We start from the raw sequence: 20,061 nt of genomic DNA, 5'->3' as shown, positions 1-20,061 counted from the left end.
AATCTGTAATTTTATAGTTGGAACAGGACATGTCTAAAGGGTAAAGTATCATGACCTATTCAGGCAGTCTGTATATTAACACCCAATTAGGTGAGTAAAATTCAACTTCCAAAAAAATGGAAGTTTGACAATAACCAACTTGAAATATGTTAATGCAGACTAAGTCTGACTGACAATAACGACACATGCGATTAATTCTAATTAATTACACACAAAGCCTGAAATTTATACATTATTTTTTAAATTACTTGTCATCAAAAGTCCATATACATGTTGGCGTGATATTCTACAATTCACTTAGCAGACGCTTTTATCCAAACATAGACATACATCAGCGAACCCTCGACCTTCCGGTTGAGAGGCGACGACTCTACTGTGATATTAACCCAGTAGCAGTCAACATGACTGAAGACTACTACTGCTCCACCCCTCACCCCCCCCCCCCAAAAAAAAAAAACAACAGTATTTCAAGAGGTACATGTGTGAAAGGCAGAAAATACCATGACTTCAATGTCCTGTAGTTATACAGAAAATGTCAGCACTGCATGTGCCTAAAGTGTGTCTTAGGTGTAAACTCCAACTTGTTTACTTTGTTGGTAACAAGAAGAAGTTCCATCATGTTTGCCGAGTGGTGGCCTCATAGGTCGCTCACAGGCCTCCTGTGCAGGCACATGCAGAAGTGAACACACAACTATAACTCAAGCTCCTACATATAAACAGTAAGTGGAAACTTATTACACTCTAGGAACTTTTGTGGTGAATTTCAGATGATTGTGAAGGGTAAAGTGTCCCATTAGAGTTTTCATTTAACAGGTGAAATGAATAGAGAAGTTACTGCTTGTGCTTTTTTTCTTTTTTCTTGAGTGGGTAGAGTGCAGGATGAGTCAGTGGACTGACATTAACTGACAATCCTGCAAAGTGCGCAAGTGCATCGCTAAGACTCAAGATGAGTCACTCCTAACTTCAAAGATGATAATTGCACTTACGACTCTATTACCACGTTTGGATTTGAAGGGTTTCCGTGAAAGTTGTTGCCGAATGAGCTGAACTGCAGAGACAAAGTGTACAGTCACAAAGACAGAGGGGATGGGAATAATGGTATTGTAGGGAAGGGATTAGAGAGGCGGTGGTTGTAAATGTGTGGGAGAGAAGGATTTAGATTACAGAGAAAGCGATGACTCTTCCATGTGTGATCATTTAGATCATTTCTAGCCTTATTGTTTGAGCTCAACATCTTTGCAGCTCTGTCGTCCATCTTTCTGCCAACTTAATTTCCCCGCTATGTGACTGTAAGATTTATAGACGCATCCCCCCGCTGAGCCACCACAGGAGGTGGAGCAGCACAGATGTGATGAAGCACTGTCCAGAATCCAAGAACTACAGTCAAGTTTCCAGTCTGGGCCAAGAGCCATATGAATGTGGGTGGTGTGATGGTGTGAGAGGATGAAAACTTCTAGAGATGCTGTGAATAAATTAAATTTAACATCTGTGGTGGAAGATGTCCAGTAAGCGATGATCATCTTCTACGACTTGGGTGGGGGTGGGGTTATGGATTGGATAATAAATATTCACAGTGAGATGTGAAAAGTTAATGAAATACATTCCTCAGGAATTTCAATTTGTCACATATTTTTTTCCTTCAGTTAAAACAGCAGCAACGTTTGAAATTCTGCATAAAAAGGTTGAATTCCAAACATCTTTGACTCTCTGCTGACGCTTCTTATATAATAACTCATTATTATTATTATGCATCAAAGATCACTTTGCGTAAAACAACATTGCATTTCAGATACCATTAGATAATAAACAGATGCATTATTTAAGATGGTCAACATGTACGTCACTTAAACGTACAATATGTAGAATTTTACGACAGTGTTTAAATTTAATTATCTTACTTCATTAAAAATTGTCCAAACCTATGTTATATATATTTATTTTTTTGTTGACATTACCTCAAATATTTCCAACAGTATCGTAATTTTATAGTTTTAACGGGACAGAATGTTTATCGTTGCCATGGAAACACGATGTTAGGTAAAAGGCCGCTACATTAGTAAGCTACTGAAAGCTGTCATACTGTTGCTGTATGTGCTGCTTTGAAAAAAAAAAAAAGTGTCATGTAAATTATACTTGGATACATCATCAGTAAACATATTCTCTTCCTCAGGTCTGTTTCGCCCGTTCGTCTTTACTTGAATTCAGCACACACAATGATAACTTCTAATACTTCATTGACTATTACTATATAGGTAGTCATAATGTATCGTTATTCCATCAGTCAAACTCTAGTTGATTTCTTGTAAAGCGTATCTCTATGTAACTGAATTTAAAATTCATTATGAGTCACTTCTAATCGGTTTTATAGCTGTAGACGTTACACATCAGATAACATAATGTGGAGTCCTAAAGCATCATTGATACATTATCATTCACTTTGCATGCTTCATTTATACAGTTGAGTTGAGAGAACATAGCGGCTCATGACATAGTATAGATTATTATGATATTTTAAGATTTTGCATTTAATTTGAATGATTGGTTGATATCTTTATTTCAGACATGAAAATGAAAAAAGTAGTAGAAAACACAAGAATAGCAATACAATATTAATCTTAATTCATATTATTTTTGCTTTAATACACAACATAATTCAATTATAAAGATCTTTGATTTGCTTGATTTCAGTACTTCATGAAAGACCAGATCATATATGTGTGTGTGTGTGTGATATTTCAGTACGTATCAAAAAAATCAAGAGCAATATTCTGAATGGCTTGAGTGAAAAATACAGTTATTTAAGATCCTGGTTATTTAAGGTATTTGATATCTCAAAGGTACTTTGGTAATAGGTAATCTGTAATTAAGGAGGAAACAGCAGGCTGGCTTTGATGACTCTCAGGTGCACCGTTTAAAAACCTGATTTAGCACCATCCAAAGCCTAGTAATCACCACCATGGACCAAATAAAAATCACAAAACAATGATCCATTTCTTCTTCCCGGAGTAGTCATTAAATTGATTGTACTTCTTACAATAATAAAACGAGAAATGAACAAAATGGTACACAAAGCTTCTCACACTCAGGCGGTGTACGTCTGGAGGCACAAAATAACTTCTGAGTTCATCAGATGTCTGACAAAACAAAAGCCATAGCTGTTGCTTAATGAAGCATTTCATTTCCATCAACGTCTCTGCACCCCCACAGGATTTCAATGCATCTTTTAGCTTGATGTATGTGAAGTGCAGCGGAGCACTGTATCTACATAATTTTAGATAGAGGCAAGTGAAGCAGTGCCTCACTGTTCTGCTTGTGAGTCACAATTTTCTTTGGCAGTGAAGTAACTGATGTGTGTGTGTGCGCATGTACGCACGTTTGAGTGTGTGTTAATGTTAGTGCTCTGTGTGAGGAACAAAGATAATTGAATGTAAGTGTTGCCTATCAACTGTGGTCTTTTTCCTCTTCTGTATTGAAATCTACTGAGATTTGGAAACTCATTTTGCCGTGCCACTTCAAAGAAAAGAAAACATTACCTAAAAACTGTGCTGGAAGAGCACGCCCCCTCCCTCCCTCCCTCCTCCTCGTCTTCCTCCTCTTCTCTTTTGACTGCGGCGGTGTGAAGTTCACAAAAGACCTGGCGTGTGGAAAATGAATTAGGGCAGCCGTTTCACTGTGTTTTCATGTGCTGTATGCAGCTATACACACACGAGGGTACCAACATGTACTGTATGTGTATGTATGCTGTTGCATCTGTTCACTTCTTTGTCTGGCCTAAGTGCATGATTGTATTCATGCTAATTAGTGTGTCCATTGAAAAACAGGAAGCCGTTCCCAGTCTGCAAAGATGAAAGGCATTAGAGCTGTGTCCAGTTTCTCCTCCCTGGTGTGTTACACTACAGCTCCACAGGCTTTCACAATGAGAACCCAGACAAAGACAAAAAAGGAACAGCGAGAAGGAATGATTGTTACAGAGTTTCATAAGCTCCATTTCAAACATCAGTGTGAGAGCTTTTTCTGAGATAATTGCATCCAGGTCAGGAACGCATCAATGCCGAGCACTGCAGAACGAGACAAGTTATTTGCAATTAATTACAGCAGACGCAGAACAGCGTTTTCACCTGATTTAGCTCGTCTTACAGAGCGGCACAAACAGAATCAATGTGAACTGCTACTAAACTTTGCTGTAGAACAAGTGTGAAAATAAAAGCTTCAGATGTAACTGAACAGGAAAAAACAATAAAAACAAACAATAAATGATCAAATAAAAAACACTTAGAGAATATCTGAATGGTATATTTATGTGCATGCTAAAGCTAGACCAACAAACATAATTAGTTAGCAGACTTAGCCCAAAATGAATTAGCTTAAAATAAATAACGATTCACTAATTTAAATGCATTTAAAGCAACAATGTGTAACCTTTTCCACCTTAAAGTAGTAGTTTTAAAGGCAAACTATAGTAAAATAACTTTCAACAGGGGATAATGGAATCTCTCTCATGTCCACAGTGCAGGCCCGATCGTCAGCTTACTGCACTATTTGAGTTGAGGTCATTTTGCGAGAAGTATGTCGGGCTTTACAACACGAGTTCACTCACCAGCCTTCAGTTTTAAATAAATAGCCAGCTATCCCGTTCTCGGTTTTGTTTGATACAATGGCTGAGGCTTAGTGGAAGAGGACGGTGATGGATGAAGATTAGAAGAGAAAAAGAAAGTGACAGAGCAGTGTACCGCCTCTGCAGATGTTATTCACAACAGATAGCGACATAACATTAGGCTGTATCATTATCGGTGTCATTGTTGTCTCGTGTTTAGCAGCGTCACCAGATGCAGAGTTAGTCATCTTACTCAAGTTATGCCTCAGGTTTGCATACAAAAAAATAAATACATTCATCCACCATACACCAAAAGAGATTTTCAAGTTAGTTTGATTTGTTTGGAACCTTACAATGTCAACTAGCTTGTAATAAATTAGCCCCTCCAGTGTAGCCATTTAACCACAGCCCAAAGATATCATGACAACAGTTGAAAATACATACACATACTCCACATGCAAACAGTTTGCAAACAACTGGATCATGACTCTTGCAGTCATATTTGCTCAACATCTGGTTATATTGCTGTACCTTGTCAGGTGACATGGTGGTTTGGCTTCTCATGACGTCTGACTCAATCATCAGTTTATCAACAAATGCACGTTGTCTAGGTGTAACAGTAATATGTGTGTCTTACAACAGTGCAGTTGAAATCAGAAACCTTCGGTGGGTGCCAAAGCCCGCTGAACCACGTTCCTACATATTGTTGCTTTATTTGAGAAAAGGGTTTTCCAGGGTGCACACATTTAGGACTTACAATGACTGGCCACTAAATTTTTATTCAGAATATTCTTAATGCCCTTTCAGAAATGTTTGGTTTTAAAGTGTGAAAAAAGGAGAAGAGTAAAAGTTTAAATTAGGTAATTATTTGCATTCCCCTGACTGATTTTATAGTTCCTGCTCAAAAAACGGTTGATAGATGAATTAAAGCAGATCATATTGGCCTGCAGAACTTTTATAATTAAATTGGAAAGGCTCTCATTTTTTCATGCTAAAGTGACAGAAAATGCTGAAGGGGACAACTCTCCCAGTCTAATTAAACAAAGAACCTATTCATAATATGCCATGAAATATTTATATTGTGTCCCACATACATATTCTCCAAATTTCACTTCAGATTCTTACCTGAGAGAGCATAGCTAAAGACTATCTACCTATCTTCCCTTGCAGCATAAATCATCTCTTTTCTCTTTTTTTGGGTGTGTTATTATTTTGATCTGCTTTTGTGTCTTTAGTTGCTGCTCACTAAGAAAAAGATTTAGTTTGCTTCAGTATTGTCACAACGTTTTACTTTACTTTAGGATTGTTCTGATTCTTCAGAAAGTTGGCACTTTTTTGTATCAATGTTGCTGTCGTTCATTTCAAAGGTAATTTTTTACTGCTGCAGACTGTCTGACAGGACTTCACATCATCAAATATTCCTTTTTAAGGATAGTGTCTTTAAACAATAAGACTCAGGGGAACACTTATAAAACAGATTATTTTCCAAAACTCATCCCCCTGTAATCAATAATAGCTGACTCAGTATGGAGTCCTGCACGATACCGAGCTGTAAGTGGAATGTCGTTTCCCAGTTGCATATTAAAACTGGCCGATTAAATGCCACAGCAGGACAAGGACAGTATAACTTAATGGCTCCTTTTTACTGCAGTTGTTAGGTGCTTGCTTCGCCCCCCTGTGAGCAATATCTTTATATTCTGCAACAGGGACAGCAGAGAAGGTAAAATATTGTTTTCGCTGATTTTTCTCTTAAAGTTAACAAGGGCAATATGTGACATATTTTGTGTTAACAAGGGCGATGCTGCCCCCCCACCCTACTCAAATTGCCCCTCTCCTGTTAAAAGCTACCAGGGTATGAAGCAGAAGCCGTCGCTGTGAGGAATGAAGGCCATTGAGCTAAGCTTGTTGAGTTTAATGGAGCAGGAAGGCTACAGTGGAAGTAATGGCTGAGGGTGGGCTTCGCTACAGGTACTACAGGGAAGGGGAGGGAGGTTCAATCCATGCAGGGCAATTGGTGTCATTTTAACCAAATCCAACCATTACTCTTTTACATTTAGTTCTTTCGTTTTGGCTTTGTTCCATTGTATATATAGCTTTTTTTTACCCTTTGCATCTAGAAAACTGCACACATTTTAGTTTCTCTACATATGTTATGTATTATTTATTTTTGTATTTTTTGTTAGAGAAGTGGTCACTTATTGACAGCAAAGCAGAGCAGTGAAATATTGTATCCTGTCTGATTGTCATCCTGGTAGTTGTCATCATGCTTAGAAAAGGTCACCTGTTCATATCAATCATTACTTATTGATATAAAGGCCTTAAATGGCTGCCATGTTGCCAAATGAACAGCATATTGGAGAAAAAGAACTGCAAAACGATGACATTTGGCTCTAATTATACGATTATATCAGCTAGATATTATCAAGCAGTTTATGTGTGTGATGGTGATGTTAGGTAAGGTGTTGTCATGGTTAATTGTTGTATTTATGTCTGATGTCTCTCCTCTCCTCTCCTCTCCTCTCCTCCTCAAAGAGGCTATGGCATGACGCTGACTTGGCCAAACACTCTACATAAATATGTGTGCATTAGTAGGTGTAGCATGAGCGTAACAGGAAGTGTATTTGTATGCATGGCAGACTTATATCCATGCATACATGGTTGAAGGGATGCTATAAATTGTCAGTGTTGTGGGTTATGCTTGTGGGCACCCTAATGGTCCTGTTATGAGCTACTCCATCTAGAAGGGACACACACACACACATACACACACACACACACACACATATATGTACAAATATTCACACATGGGTGCAGAAATGATTGCTCAGCATATATGTAACTATCACTCACTTTTCTAATCTCTTACTCTCGGACAGTAAACAACCCCTTCAGCTCGCACTGTAGCTTTGAAACACTTACTGCCTCAGGCCCTTCACACAGTACGGCCACACTGGCCTGTTGTACACTGTGGTATTTTTGGTACACTACACTTACCCCTGCCAATTTCTGAGCCAGGCGCACTGCTGTCATACATTGCTGTTAAAGCCATAAAGGCTCCTGTCATACAATCCAGCATACTGTAGCTATAAACTGGTGGGCTCGGTGTTACAGTGAAATGTATGTCTAGCTGTGAAAACACTGACTTTGAGGGGAGCCATGCAACTTGCCCTGGCAGGGGGAACAAAGCAGAGCCAGGCTGCAGTGCTAATAGTCTGGCAACCTGATAGTATTAAAGGACCACATAACAGTTTTCACAGGACTCAGTCGACCGGGTGCTAAGTGACTGCGGCGTGGGCTCTGGAAAATCTGAGGGAAGAAAGTCAGATTGTCACATGCTCTTGAGTTATAGTAACAGTTGTAGAGTGAACAAACTTAAGACTATTTACTTTTATTGACTTGAGTATTTTAGTGTATGGTCTGTATTTCAAACATTCTGCTAAATTATTAAATGTATCATTAAATTATTTCAACTTAAACAACAATTGATCTAATTTTCACAAAAACGTTTGAAAGGAACATCAAAACTTTTAAACTTCTATCAGGGTTTTCTGACCATAACTTTACCTCCCATTAATTGTTCTCGTACCATTTACAAACCCAACAACATACAGCTCCAGGTGAATGATATGCTAACTCACTATTTAGACATTCTTGTTAATAGTTTCAACAATTTTTTTATAAGTTCAGTTGAGGAATTAACAATGCCTTTAAAGTGTTCAGAGACTGTCATTACCCCCCCTCCCCACCAATGATAACAAACCAATGTTTAGCATAAGAGACACACGTCACTGAGGTTCTATAATTGATTTCTTCTCTGAAAAGCTCTAAAGTCAAGGATGTATTTGGTCTGGATAGTAACCTCATGAAGCTCAACAAAGAGGCTCTTGCAAGCCCAATTGCACATTTAATTAACTTGCAGGTAAAACAAGGTAGAGCGCCAACCACCTGGGTTTCTAAGCAATGAATAAAACATCTTAGCATTGTCATACGCCTCTCCACCCTGTGCAGTTTGGATTTTGCCAATATCACTCCACTGAGACAGATGCCTGTTATTTCCATGAGAACATCAAGATCCTATTAGACAGGGTGGTTCTTAGATTTAAAAAATGTATTTGACACAATAAACCATGATGCTTTCTTACTTAAATTTTTTAAACAGTGCCCTCTGCTGGATGAAGTCATTTGTCAAATATAAAACAAGTTGCACAGATTGCATATTCAATTGCAATTTGATCTTTCCTACTCATCTGGTGTTCCCCAAGGTTTTATATCGGGGCCAATACTATTTAGTTTTTATGTTAATTGTTTATAGAATGTTTGTCCAAATGTTAAAATGTAACTATATGCTGATGACACTGTGCTATTTGCACATCCCAAAACAAAGCAAGAAGCTGCTGCTACACTATGGTGACACACTGTCCTGTACTTAAAAAACCTGTATTTATGATTTTCTACAAGCAAATTGCCAACAACCATGTGTCCTATTCAATGGAAAGATAATTGATGTGGTGGAACAATTGAAATATCTTGGCGTAGTCTTTGACTCTAACCTAACATTTAAACACACAGTATGTAAATTCCGCTGTCAGGGGGCTCTCAATCAAAGCAATGACAAAAGATCACGTCGAGGCAGGGAATCATGGGAGTGATTCTCTCTGCTACTCCCCCCCCCCCCCCCCCCCCAATGAAAACAAACTACAGGTGATAGCAGTGAAGACGAACAGGCACACAGACCTGAGGGAAGAATGTGTTCACCGACGATGTATCCAAGTGTAATTTACATTACATTTTTATCACAGCAGTACATACAGCAACAGTTCAGCATCTTTCAGTAGCATCCTGTGTTGTTGTGTCTGTCATGGCGGGCGCCTTGACAAGACACATCCCATTACAACTATAAAATTACGGATTTCTCTGGCTTTGATAACTGCTTGAAATATTTGAGGTAGTGTACAACAACAAAAATATATAACATAGGTATAAAAAATATAATAAAATTCTACATATTGTACCTTTAAAGAACATATTAATAACATTTTCACATAACATATTGTTTTACAACTTGGTCACGTACAACAGCCAGCACACTAAAACCCATCAAGTCTCTCTTCAAAAAGGCAGTCAAAATTTTGGACAGGGAAACCTATTCATTTCCATTATTGCATTATCTTTTTGAAGTATAACATTTTAAACTTGGACTGTAACCAAACTTTCATGGATGGTTGTCTTGGTTTTAAATTATAAGATGTTTTTATCCATCGCAAGATAACAGGATAAATAGCAAAGCACAACCCAGGGCAGACTGTAATATACTGAGACATAGAACAGGATTTAGTCAAAAAGTGATGTCTTTTAGAGGCACACATTCCTGGAACAAATTATCAACACTGTTAGTTATTGTGACAACTACTTCACCTTTAAAAGAAAACTCAAACCTTGGTTAAACAAACCAGTCATGTACTCATATATAATATATCTCTCCTCTTCTGGTGCCTGTTCCCCAGTGTGTCTGTTATTGCTTATATAACAAAATTTTCTGTGAGTTCTTGTCTGCTGTCCTGTAGACTGTCCTGTGAGATGTCCAGTAATGGCAATTTTGTGTTCTGTTTGTTAGTACCTGCCTTAGGAGTACGGATGAATTTTAGCTTCTGTGCTAATTCCAGCATATTTAAATTTTTGATGATTATTGATGATATGTTGATTTATGTGCACTGTCCTAATTGACTAAGTTTAAAAAATAAGAAAATAAAACATTCATGGGAGAGAGATAAGAGATTTAAGTGCTGATTGGTTGTGCTGACAAGTGGAATTTCAGTGTTTTGGACTAAAGGTGCAAATAAACTTTCCTCACTCTACAGTGCTTCAGGTGGACGTAATCTACATGCTGACCTTGTAGAGCACATTCAGCTGCATACAGCTGTTGGCTGTGCGGGGGGCAGGGCATGACGTGAAGAGGACGCTGCAGATGTTACAGTGAAATGTTCCACTTTTCCAAGATGGTGGACATAGCAGCAGAGTCTGTTGCTATGAGGACAGTTTTTTCCTTTATATGTCAATGCTAGATGTGTTTTCAAGTATCCAGAGTATCAACAAATGAGCAAATAAGAACACGCTAATGACTAGAAAAGAATATGAAGCAGCTTCATTAATTGCAAAATTATCACAATGGTTGCTCACCAATTGCGTGATTTAAACATCATATATAGCAGCCCCAGGTGGCATGGGTTACCTTACATGTCACTGGAATGTACATTAAAACATAAGCTCTCATTTCACTTTCCGAACGGCACATTTGAGAGGCTGCACAGTCTGTGGAACACATGTCAGAATTGAAATGGCAAAAACTAAGAGTATGACAAGTCTGAAATATTTCTTGCATTTGTGTAGAAACAGCTATGTACATCTCTACAGCCACTCCTACATTTCTTCACAGCCTTCCAATTGTGACTATCTGAAATCCAGTTAAGAGTACGATAAACTTTATTGTCCCATTGGGGAAATTTTGTCTGGGAAGTTTGAACGTTGACATTTTCAGAAGCCCACTGAAACGAGACTTTGTTGGTAATGACTCCACTTTTATTAATTGAACCTTATCAGATCTTCTCTAGTGTCAGAGTTTGCACAAGTATATTGAACAGTGGGCGGACGTTAGAGGGCATAATCAGTAACTACTCCAAATATTTATAGCGTACAAACCATTCATATTTTGGCATTCCATGGAGGTAGGATTGAGTGTGACGAACATTTTGCTGAAGCCTTTATTTTCCAGGACGTGCAGCATGCTTCCAAATGCAGCCGTTGGCATTAATGAGATGAATATTGGGTAGTCAAGGTGTCTGTGCATGAGTGTAATGGATGGTAGTTGTTGTGAATATGTGATTATTAAGCATAGATCGAGAATAAAATAATCATTTGACTAGAGCGGCACACTGATGTTTAGTCCAAGATGCAACACACAATTAGCCGTGATGATACCGGCCTTTTGATGAGGTCTGATGAGATGTAGTGAAATCCGTCATGCTCTGTAATTTTTTTGTGGTGTGCAAGAGCGTAGGCGTTGAGCAAATTAACACTATGAATATGAATGTTGGGTGAGCATCATGAGAGTAAATGTGCTTACTCTATTGATTAAATCTCCCATCAGTCACCTAGCAGCGTTGTGCCTCCCCCCCTCCCCCTCTCTCTCCTCCCCATCTCTCTACTCATCTCTGTCAAGGCAGGCTCAGTGGAGTGGTTAAATTGTCCATAGCCCGTAAACGCTCGTTTATAAAAGCCGACAGACGTGGCGGTCGTTTGCTGAAATTAATTACCCCTTGGAGCCACAGCAAGCATGGGCCCTAGTCAGTCAGTCACGGTCCATCACCTCGCAGGCCCCATACCTGTGAAGAGAGGGAGAGAGAGAGAGGCAGGGGGAGGGAGAGGGGAGGAACGTCATGAGGTGTGCAACAATGATCCTGATTTCAAATTTAGTGTGAATGGAGACATCAGAAAAATGTTTTAGTTGAAGCATACATTTTTTTATTGACAGGAAAAAGAGGTGACACAAGCAGAGCCTAAAAAAAGACAGAAGAAGAAATACTGTTCATTAAAAAGTGCAGAGTCATAACCAAAGTAATCTCAAGACACTTCACACAAAGAGCAGGTCTGGACAACTCTTGTCAGGTCTGGACACCCAAAGGCACATGTATTTGTTGAACTAATGTTTCAAAAACAACAAGATGTTCAAAACTAGAACAAAAGTGAAAAGGTTTTTTAATGACTATTTGCAGATGTTGAAATGTTTATATTTAGACCAGATACCAATGGAAAATGTTCTTTTTCCACATGATTCACCACACATTTACACACATATTTAAGGCTATATTCAAGTTACCTCTCATTTACAATGTGGCAAAAATAGTTAATGTAACTGAGCAGTGCATCACCGTTACCAGAATTTTTTATTTTTTTTTAAATTTAATATAGGGTCAGCGCACATTAATGAATATACACATGTCATATGCCAGATTTGTAGCCTTAGGTTAATTTCCATCTGTAGTCCCTTGGCAGGTTAGTGGTACACCAATTAAATGAAAAATGGTTGAAAAGAGGTCTTAGATATTCAAACCTGATCTCCCCCAAATGTTAATGTGCAAAACCTGTTTATTGCTCATTGGGACACTATAATAATCTTCTTTTGAGTAAACACTTGGCAACAGTGGCAAGGTGAAACCTTCAACTTTTTCCCAAAAACACCATTCAGTTTGTTTTTACACTATCTTTGTGATATTATTATGAGCAAACATCCATAGAGAGTTTGTGCGCTGACGCAGCCCAGCACTCTAATTTAAATCCCATTGTAGTGACATCAAACTCAGACTGTATTCATCTCCAACCAGAGTAACTTAATGAACTTCAGCACTATCTGATGCAACACTTCTTTAACATTAATAAAAGCTTCATCTGCTGTCTGATTTGCATAATTGTTCAAATGAATCCACTAATGCGCTGCTCTTTTTTTCTCTTTTAATAAAGTGATGATTTGTGTTAGAGTGAGCTGTGGTTTGCTGTTGGAAGGAGGATGAGGAGGATGAGGAGGAGGAGGAGGAGGAGGAGGAGGAGGATGATGAGGATGATGATGGGGTGGGATTTGCAAAGGGCCTAAGGTGATTTGTCAACATTTTGATCTAGCAATGTCATTATTTGTACAGTGTTGTACATGAAGTAATTGGTTTTATTTTTTTTATGGCTCCGGAGATACTTTAGAATGTGTTTCTCATTTCAGGTTCACATTTCTCTCAATTGTGAACCTTTATATTTCCTTCGTCGTATCTGCCTGTCTCCTAAAGTAAGGCATCAACACATCTCCCTCTTCACCCATTACAAACCGTGGACAATCCAGTCACTTAATGCAATCCAAATTCTGCTAATCTTCTAAATTAGACGGCTGCTAGGGACCCAGCTCTGATCACAGACTCTTACTGTTAATATATCATTCGACAAATTGAAGTCCAGCAAATGAAGAGTTGGTCCAGATGAAAACAGTGGAGAAAAACCAAGATAGATTGAAATGTAAACAAACTGGTTAGGACCGAGAAATCTCCAAAACGGAAGATACTCAGTGAACACGTTACACGTTGTACTGGATACAACAAAGTTTAAATACTTGTGATTTAGATAAAATGTCACACACCGAGAGTATAATTTAAATCAATAAAATCGTTTCAGAGTTACCCTACCTTCATTTTGCTACATGTTTGTCTGTCTCTGTGTCAGCCCTGTGATTGACTCATGGGCTGTCCAGTGTCAGCTTGGATTGGCTCCAGCCCTCCCTGACCCTGTCAAGGATAAGTGGGTTTGTCTTATAGAATGGATGGATGAATGTATGGGTTGATGGAGTATGGATACAAATCAGGAAGGGATTGTTGTAAATGACCTCTGTTGTCTTTTTCCTTGAACTGTGCCAACCTCCAACCTGTGCCTATCTCCTTATTTCTCTACTCTAATATTTTGGAACTCTTTCATCAGGGGAAATTCAGTGACAATAGCTATTTTATTTTTGAATGGAAACTTCAATATAAGCGTGTAAAATGATAATCTAATTGATTACATTTGATTGGATCACATTGGAATACACCAGGCTGATTTTTCCCTTTAGTAGTGAACTTTTTGTCTTTTTAAAGTTGTGTTGTGCTCTTCTCTGGTAAAGATGCCTTCTTATGTTCTTTAGCTGTCTTAGTTGGTTATGAGACCTTCACTTTATAAACTATACAGATTCTTGAGCATGACAACGGGGCAACAGTCTGGTATTTTTTGTCTTTTTCCTTCCATCTTGAATGAATGACGTATTTTCTTTGTCAATCAGACAATCTGTAAAAAGATCCACTGAAATATTTTAAACATATAGTAATTGTTTTCACATTCTAGTCCATGATGACTTACATTTTTCACACTACATACTCTCTTTGGGTGCAAAATTCAGCTCAAGGACATTTTGACAAGAGGAGCCAGGCTTCAAACTGCCAAGCTCACAATTCATACCAGCGCTATACCAGCTGACCTTTAGATGCTCACAATGAGAAACATGTTCTTACTCTGCATTCTGCAGAAGAGCAGAATACTGACCCTGTGTGAACACATTTGAAGCCTCTAGCTGGGACAAAATGTAGATGATCGTTACATTATAATGGATAAATCCTCTATTTTCTTAACATGTTTCAACCTGAATTCTTCTTACTCCATTTCTTGGACCAGAGATCCAACAACAGTTTACTCTCCACAGCCTCTTTGTTTGTATCTCTGGAGACTTGCAAAGAGACAAATTTGCTCCTGCTGTGTGTGGCAAATTGGATCCACTAGTCCATTTAACACTGTAAATCTACTGTGCGCAAATACCACAGTTAGTGTGTGTGTGTGTGTGTGTGTGTGTGTGTGTGTGTGTGTGTGTGTGTGTGTGTGTGTGTGTGTGTGTGTGTGTGTGTGTGTGTGTGTGTGTGTGTGTGTGATGATATCCTGGCCTGTGTTTTCCTTGAAAAGCGACCAGAGCAGCTCCTGTAAAATGGTACTATCGTCATCATGACCTCCTCTGTTTTCCCAGCTGTATCTGAGCAAAGATGTGAGACTCTTTTTTTTTTTTACTGCTCTTTTTATTCTGGCTCGGTGTTTTGTTGTACATCTGGTGGTCAGCGATGAGAGGAACACATGCCTGAGTCACAGCACGGCCTTTTCCTGCCCCATTTGAAAGCTGCTTTAATGACCGAGGGCTTTAAGAACACACAGTGTCAATGAAAACACTTTGATATGTTTGCTCCAGCTGTCACTTTTTGTCTGGTATGTTTTAAGCGTCGGGCATAAAAAAAGAAATAATGTCTCTCTTGAGAAAAATTGCCTTTTTGCAAAGACATGCACATGCAGCAGATATATATTGGCTCTCCAGAAACAAGTAGGCAATTAGATAGTGCTTAAGACTTAATAGAAGTCTGTTTGATATTAGAATGACTACAATTAACCAATGTGTATTTACCAGCACCATTATGGCGGCCTTGTCACTAGACAAGATAATTAGGCAGCTTTATTATGACAGCAGAGTATGCAGCGAGATGTAAAGATTGCGCCTCTCATAATAGGACTGCACTGGGCATGTTGGAAGAATCAATGCTCTCTCTTTGTTTTCCCAAACTGCACCGTCAGCAGAATTGTATCTTTCATGAAACTTTGGCTTGTGTGCTGCTCATATATACTACACACTCACACACCTGATCTCCCTGCATCCCCCCACCAATGTTTGGCATTCCTCACGTTGTGCTGCTGAATTAATGTATAACCTTCCTCTAGCATGCGGTGTGTGTGTGTGTGTGTGTGTGTGTGTGTGTGTGTGTGTAATCCATCTGACTGCATCTAATGCATGCTCCTTAACTACAGGAGTAGTTCAATCAATATAACCTGCTTTTGCTTGCAGTCCCTCGTTAGATTACTTACTATGAACTTAAAATAACCACAAGTTTATGAATGAACTCCTCTGCCATGACGTTCATCTATTTAGGATAGACAATGGTTTTAGTTAATTCATTGAGATGTAGCCTGAATAACAGACACAATATTACATAGGATGATAGGAACTATACTGAAAGCTGTCTCAACTGATTTGTGCTTATTCAAAGTATTGATAAGGTGTCATTGTGGAGAAATGGTAGCTGTATTGATTGCTCCAGCGACCCTGCTTGACCAAATTGATTGATCTATATTTTCTAAGCAGGCATGTGATTTCTCTGAATGTGTCCTTTCTTATTATCCGCTTTCACACATGAAGGATATTTTTCTTGTCAATTTCAAGATATTCCGGTCCTTATAATTCAGGACAGCGCATTCTCCAGAATCGAGTGTTCTTTAGAGAGGGGTCTTCCCTAAAGACTGTTTCTGATAATATCACTAAAGAAAACAATTCATGATTCAAAATCAATAGCAGAAAACATAAAACTGGTGACTAAGGCAGGAAATCTTTGCTCCGCCTACATAATAATCAATGTAAGATTCTGTATGCAGCCATTTATGTGATGACTTAACTTCCTTACTGTGCTCCTTTAAGGAGTTAATACTATCTGCCCATGACGTTGGGAATAATTATGATTATAAACATGCTATGACATGTTTCTTCAGGTGGCTTTTGAAAGCTTTATCGTAGCTTTTGTGTTGAGCAACTGTTAATAACCAAACATAATATATGTAAGAGCAATGCAATGCTATGAAGATCACTGAAATGAATGCATCTCACATACTGTACATTAGTCCTGAATAAATAAAATAGAAAAAACTAAACTATTAACTTTTACTGTTAAATATTTGCCAAATGATGAACTAGCAGACAATATTGAAAACACAGAGTTCAGGCTTGACTCAATACAAGTTATTTTTTTGCACTGCGATATCGTGACCCAGAGAGATGTTTCACACACAACACAAGAGTCACTTCCTTTACTGTGTACAGTTAATTGTGAACAAATACGTCGCATGACGCGGAATGTCACGTGTCTGGTCGTCGAAAAAACAATGAAGCACTTACCTATTTCTACCCCAGCACACCTGTGCAGTACTCTAACGCCCTGATGAAGGCCATAAGGCTGAAACACGTCATCGTTTTCCACTCTTTTTCTTACCTTTCCACCTTAACCTCTCCCACTCGAGTGTTCCTGTAACCGCTTCAGAGACCACTCCACTACCAAACGGAGATAAACTGTTTTTGTGTTTCCTCTGACACAAGAGTGATGTCAAATATTTACTTGATTATTTGGAAATCTCTTAAATAATTCCTAAGCTGTAAAGCGGTTCCTGTAAACCTTAAACATTCATCATTAGTTTAATGTAAAAAAACAGTGGAAGGCGTTTTCTTTTCCATGTCCTAATCTGGATGAAATCTTTTCCATTTCTTTAGCGATGTGTACTCAAATCAACAGAATATCAGATGTTGAATCACTTCCAAAATAATTTGTATAAACAATGTGTTCTCTCAGCAAAAAAAACCATATTTTTTATAAGAGTATTTTATAAGCTCAATGCTATAAAAAACAAAAGCACACAAGGGTGTTATTATGGAAAACTCTGAAGTGCGCTCAATAGTACAATGACACAGATGTGTTTACGCTGCATGGTCTTTAAAGTAGTTTAATTGCCTGCATGAAAAAGAGTCCTTATCTTTGAGATGGTTTTGTGTTTGCATTCTGTTCCCGTGCCCCTTTTTCCACTGCAGTGAACTCGCATTGTCTGCCAGCACGTCTATCTTTCTCTCTCTCACACACACCGAACACACAGCTGCAGTCAGAGGGCAGAGCAGCCTTTTCATGCATGGCTCACTGTGCTTATGTAAGAGCACTACTTAAACCTGGTTACATCACATAACAGGCAGCTCTGTGTCAGTGGGTCACTGTGCCACACAAACCATGGACTACATGCACACTCTATGACAGGCCCTTCACTGGGCATGTGTGAATGGAGCTTCTCTCGTGCGCGGCGAGGCATTCAGGGACACGTTTTTTTGGAGGTTCATTCAAGCCTTTGTGTAATCTTGGATTTATCTGTTTCAATGCTGGTGGTTACAGCCGACAGTGAGATGCTTTACAAAAGAAAATAGGATATAATAATAGTTAAAAATAAATGGAAAATATGAGCTATGATGCTCATATTAAAGGCGGCTTTTATCATGCACAAAGTAACATTGCTGCAGCTGTAGAGTGCCAGTAGGGGGGCCTCTCTGTTTCCAAATTGTACTCCTTGTGTATCCTCTTGTCACCCTTTACCCCCTGCTCCATGCTCTTCATACTCCCTCCTTCAGCTCCGCCTTTCAGCCAGCAGAACAGCCCATCTCTGTCTCTCCCCTTTTTCTCTCTGTTTCTCTCACACACTTGCACACCCCAGGGTTCGAACGAGGGCAGGACCAACCACTCCCTCTGTTCTATAGCTCCACGAAAAACACAGAGGGGGAAAGAGACACTGATAGGAAGCGAGAGAGAGAGAGAGAGAGCGAGAGGGAGAGGGAGAGGGAGGAGCGTTGCTGCGCTGAAGCCGAGCCCCTTCTTTGCCTCAGCACGCAGAGTGGAGCAGACGGCAACAGCCTCACAAACACACTCTCCTCTCAGTTACATGCACAGTCACACAGATCCCACACGCACACATCACAACCACTACCACCGCTGTTGCTGCTGCCATAACTACCACACACACACACACACACACACACACACACACACACACACATACACACACACACACACACAGACGGCTGCCAGACGCAGTGGGAAGCAAGCCGTCAGTGAGAGAGAGCTTGAGAAGAAAAGAGAGGGATTGCAGAGAAGAAAAGAGAAGAGAGTTGGAGGAGGCACCTTGTGGATCAGTAGGGATTTTCCTCTGTGTGAGTGAGCGTCTGGATAAGGCTATCTGCTGCTTCCCTGAGCGTGAGGAGTTTCTACTGAGGCTTTAACCTTTTTTTTTTTGCACATCATCCTTTGCCAGGCTCCTGCCATATCTACCTATTTATCCCCGGAGCTTAACAAAAGAGAGAGGCAGTGAGAGAGAGTGAAGAAAAAAAGGCAGTCACAGCTTCAGCTCCAGACCACCCTCTCTCTCCTCCTTCCTCCTCCTTCCTCCTTCCTCCTTCCTCCTTCCTCCTCCTCCTCTCTCCGAGCTCCACATCCATCCGTGAGTTCATCGCTGATTTAACTGTCTTGAGGGGATCGAACGGAGGACAGTGTGTGTTCTCCAGGATACAGCCAAGCTCCCGGTGGGATCGGGGGTCTCGTATGGTGCGAGAACGAGTGAGGGAGGGAGGGAGGAATAACTAGACGTGGAATCGGATACACAGGAAGAGAGATAGAGACACCAGAGTGACAGACGAGAGTGAGAGACGCCGGGAAGCAAATTGTGGGGCATGTTCAGGGCAGAGAAGAGGAAGAAGAGTGAGTCTGGTTTTTAGAGCAAAGAGAGCAAGAAACCTGCAACCGGATCCCGTCCATTCCTCCCTTCTCCTCCTCCTCCTCCTCCTCCTCTTCTCCCCTCTTCTTTTAACCTCTCTCTATCCTGCTTTTCAATCCCCTCTTTAGTTTCCTGTATTGCCTCTTTTCTTTTCATATCGTCCTTTCCCGATCCCAATTTCCTTTTCCTCCTTACGCTCTGGATTCTCCTCGTCTCTTTTCCAGACCCTCGGGAAGAATGGTTTTGTGAGCTCCCAGACAAGTAGACAGACTAAAAAAAAAAAATCCTAAGTACCATCCATCCTTCTTCTGTGGTCTGTCACACGAACACTCCAGTAAGAGGAGAGCGTCCTTGTTCTGCATCCTCCACTCTTGGAATCAGTCGTCTGAAGGATCCAGGCCAGCTCCCTTGGAGTGATACTCACACCTGCGAGCTTCCTCATCTCCAGCCTGCAGCACCTTCTATCAGATTCCAGCTACATGGGAAAACGTTTGGAGCAGCAGCCAATGTACCCCCACTACACCTAC

General features: G+C 39.7%; 1 protein-coding gene across 3 annotated transcripts in view; it reads left to right on the top strand.

Moving 5' to 3' along the window:
• The first annotated feature begins 18,645 nt into the window (after positions 1 to 18,645).
• Positions 18,646 to 20,061, top strand: part of LOC132984276 (RNA-binding motif, single-stranded-interacting protein 3-like) — a 125,897-nt gene continuing 124,481 nt past the window's right edge. For 2 of the 3 annotated variants that reach the window (XM_061051045.1, XM_061051044.1), the window contains exon 1: positions 18,648 to 20,061. This exon is cut by the window's right edge and continues 27 nt beyond it. In XM_061051045.1, the coding sequence (XP_060907028.1) occupies positions 20,014 to 20,061 (48 nt within the window). In that variant the 5' untranslated portion in view covers positions 18,648 to 20,013. The other variant, XM_061051046.1, reaches the window with a different exon arrangement.

Source organism: Labrus mixtus, chromosome 11 (genome assembly GCF_963584025.1).
Source record: "Labrus mixtus chromosome 11, fLabMix1.1, whole genome shotgun sequence".
Lineage (NCBI taxonomy): Eukaryota > Metazoa > Chordata > Actinopteri > Labriformes > Labridae > Labrus > Labrus mixtus.
Note: the sequence above shows the minus strand (reverse complement) of the source record. Positions and strands in the feature narration are given on the sequence as shown.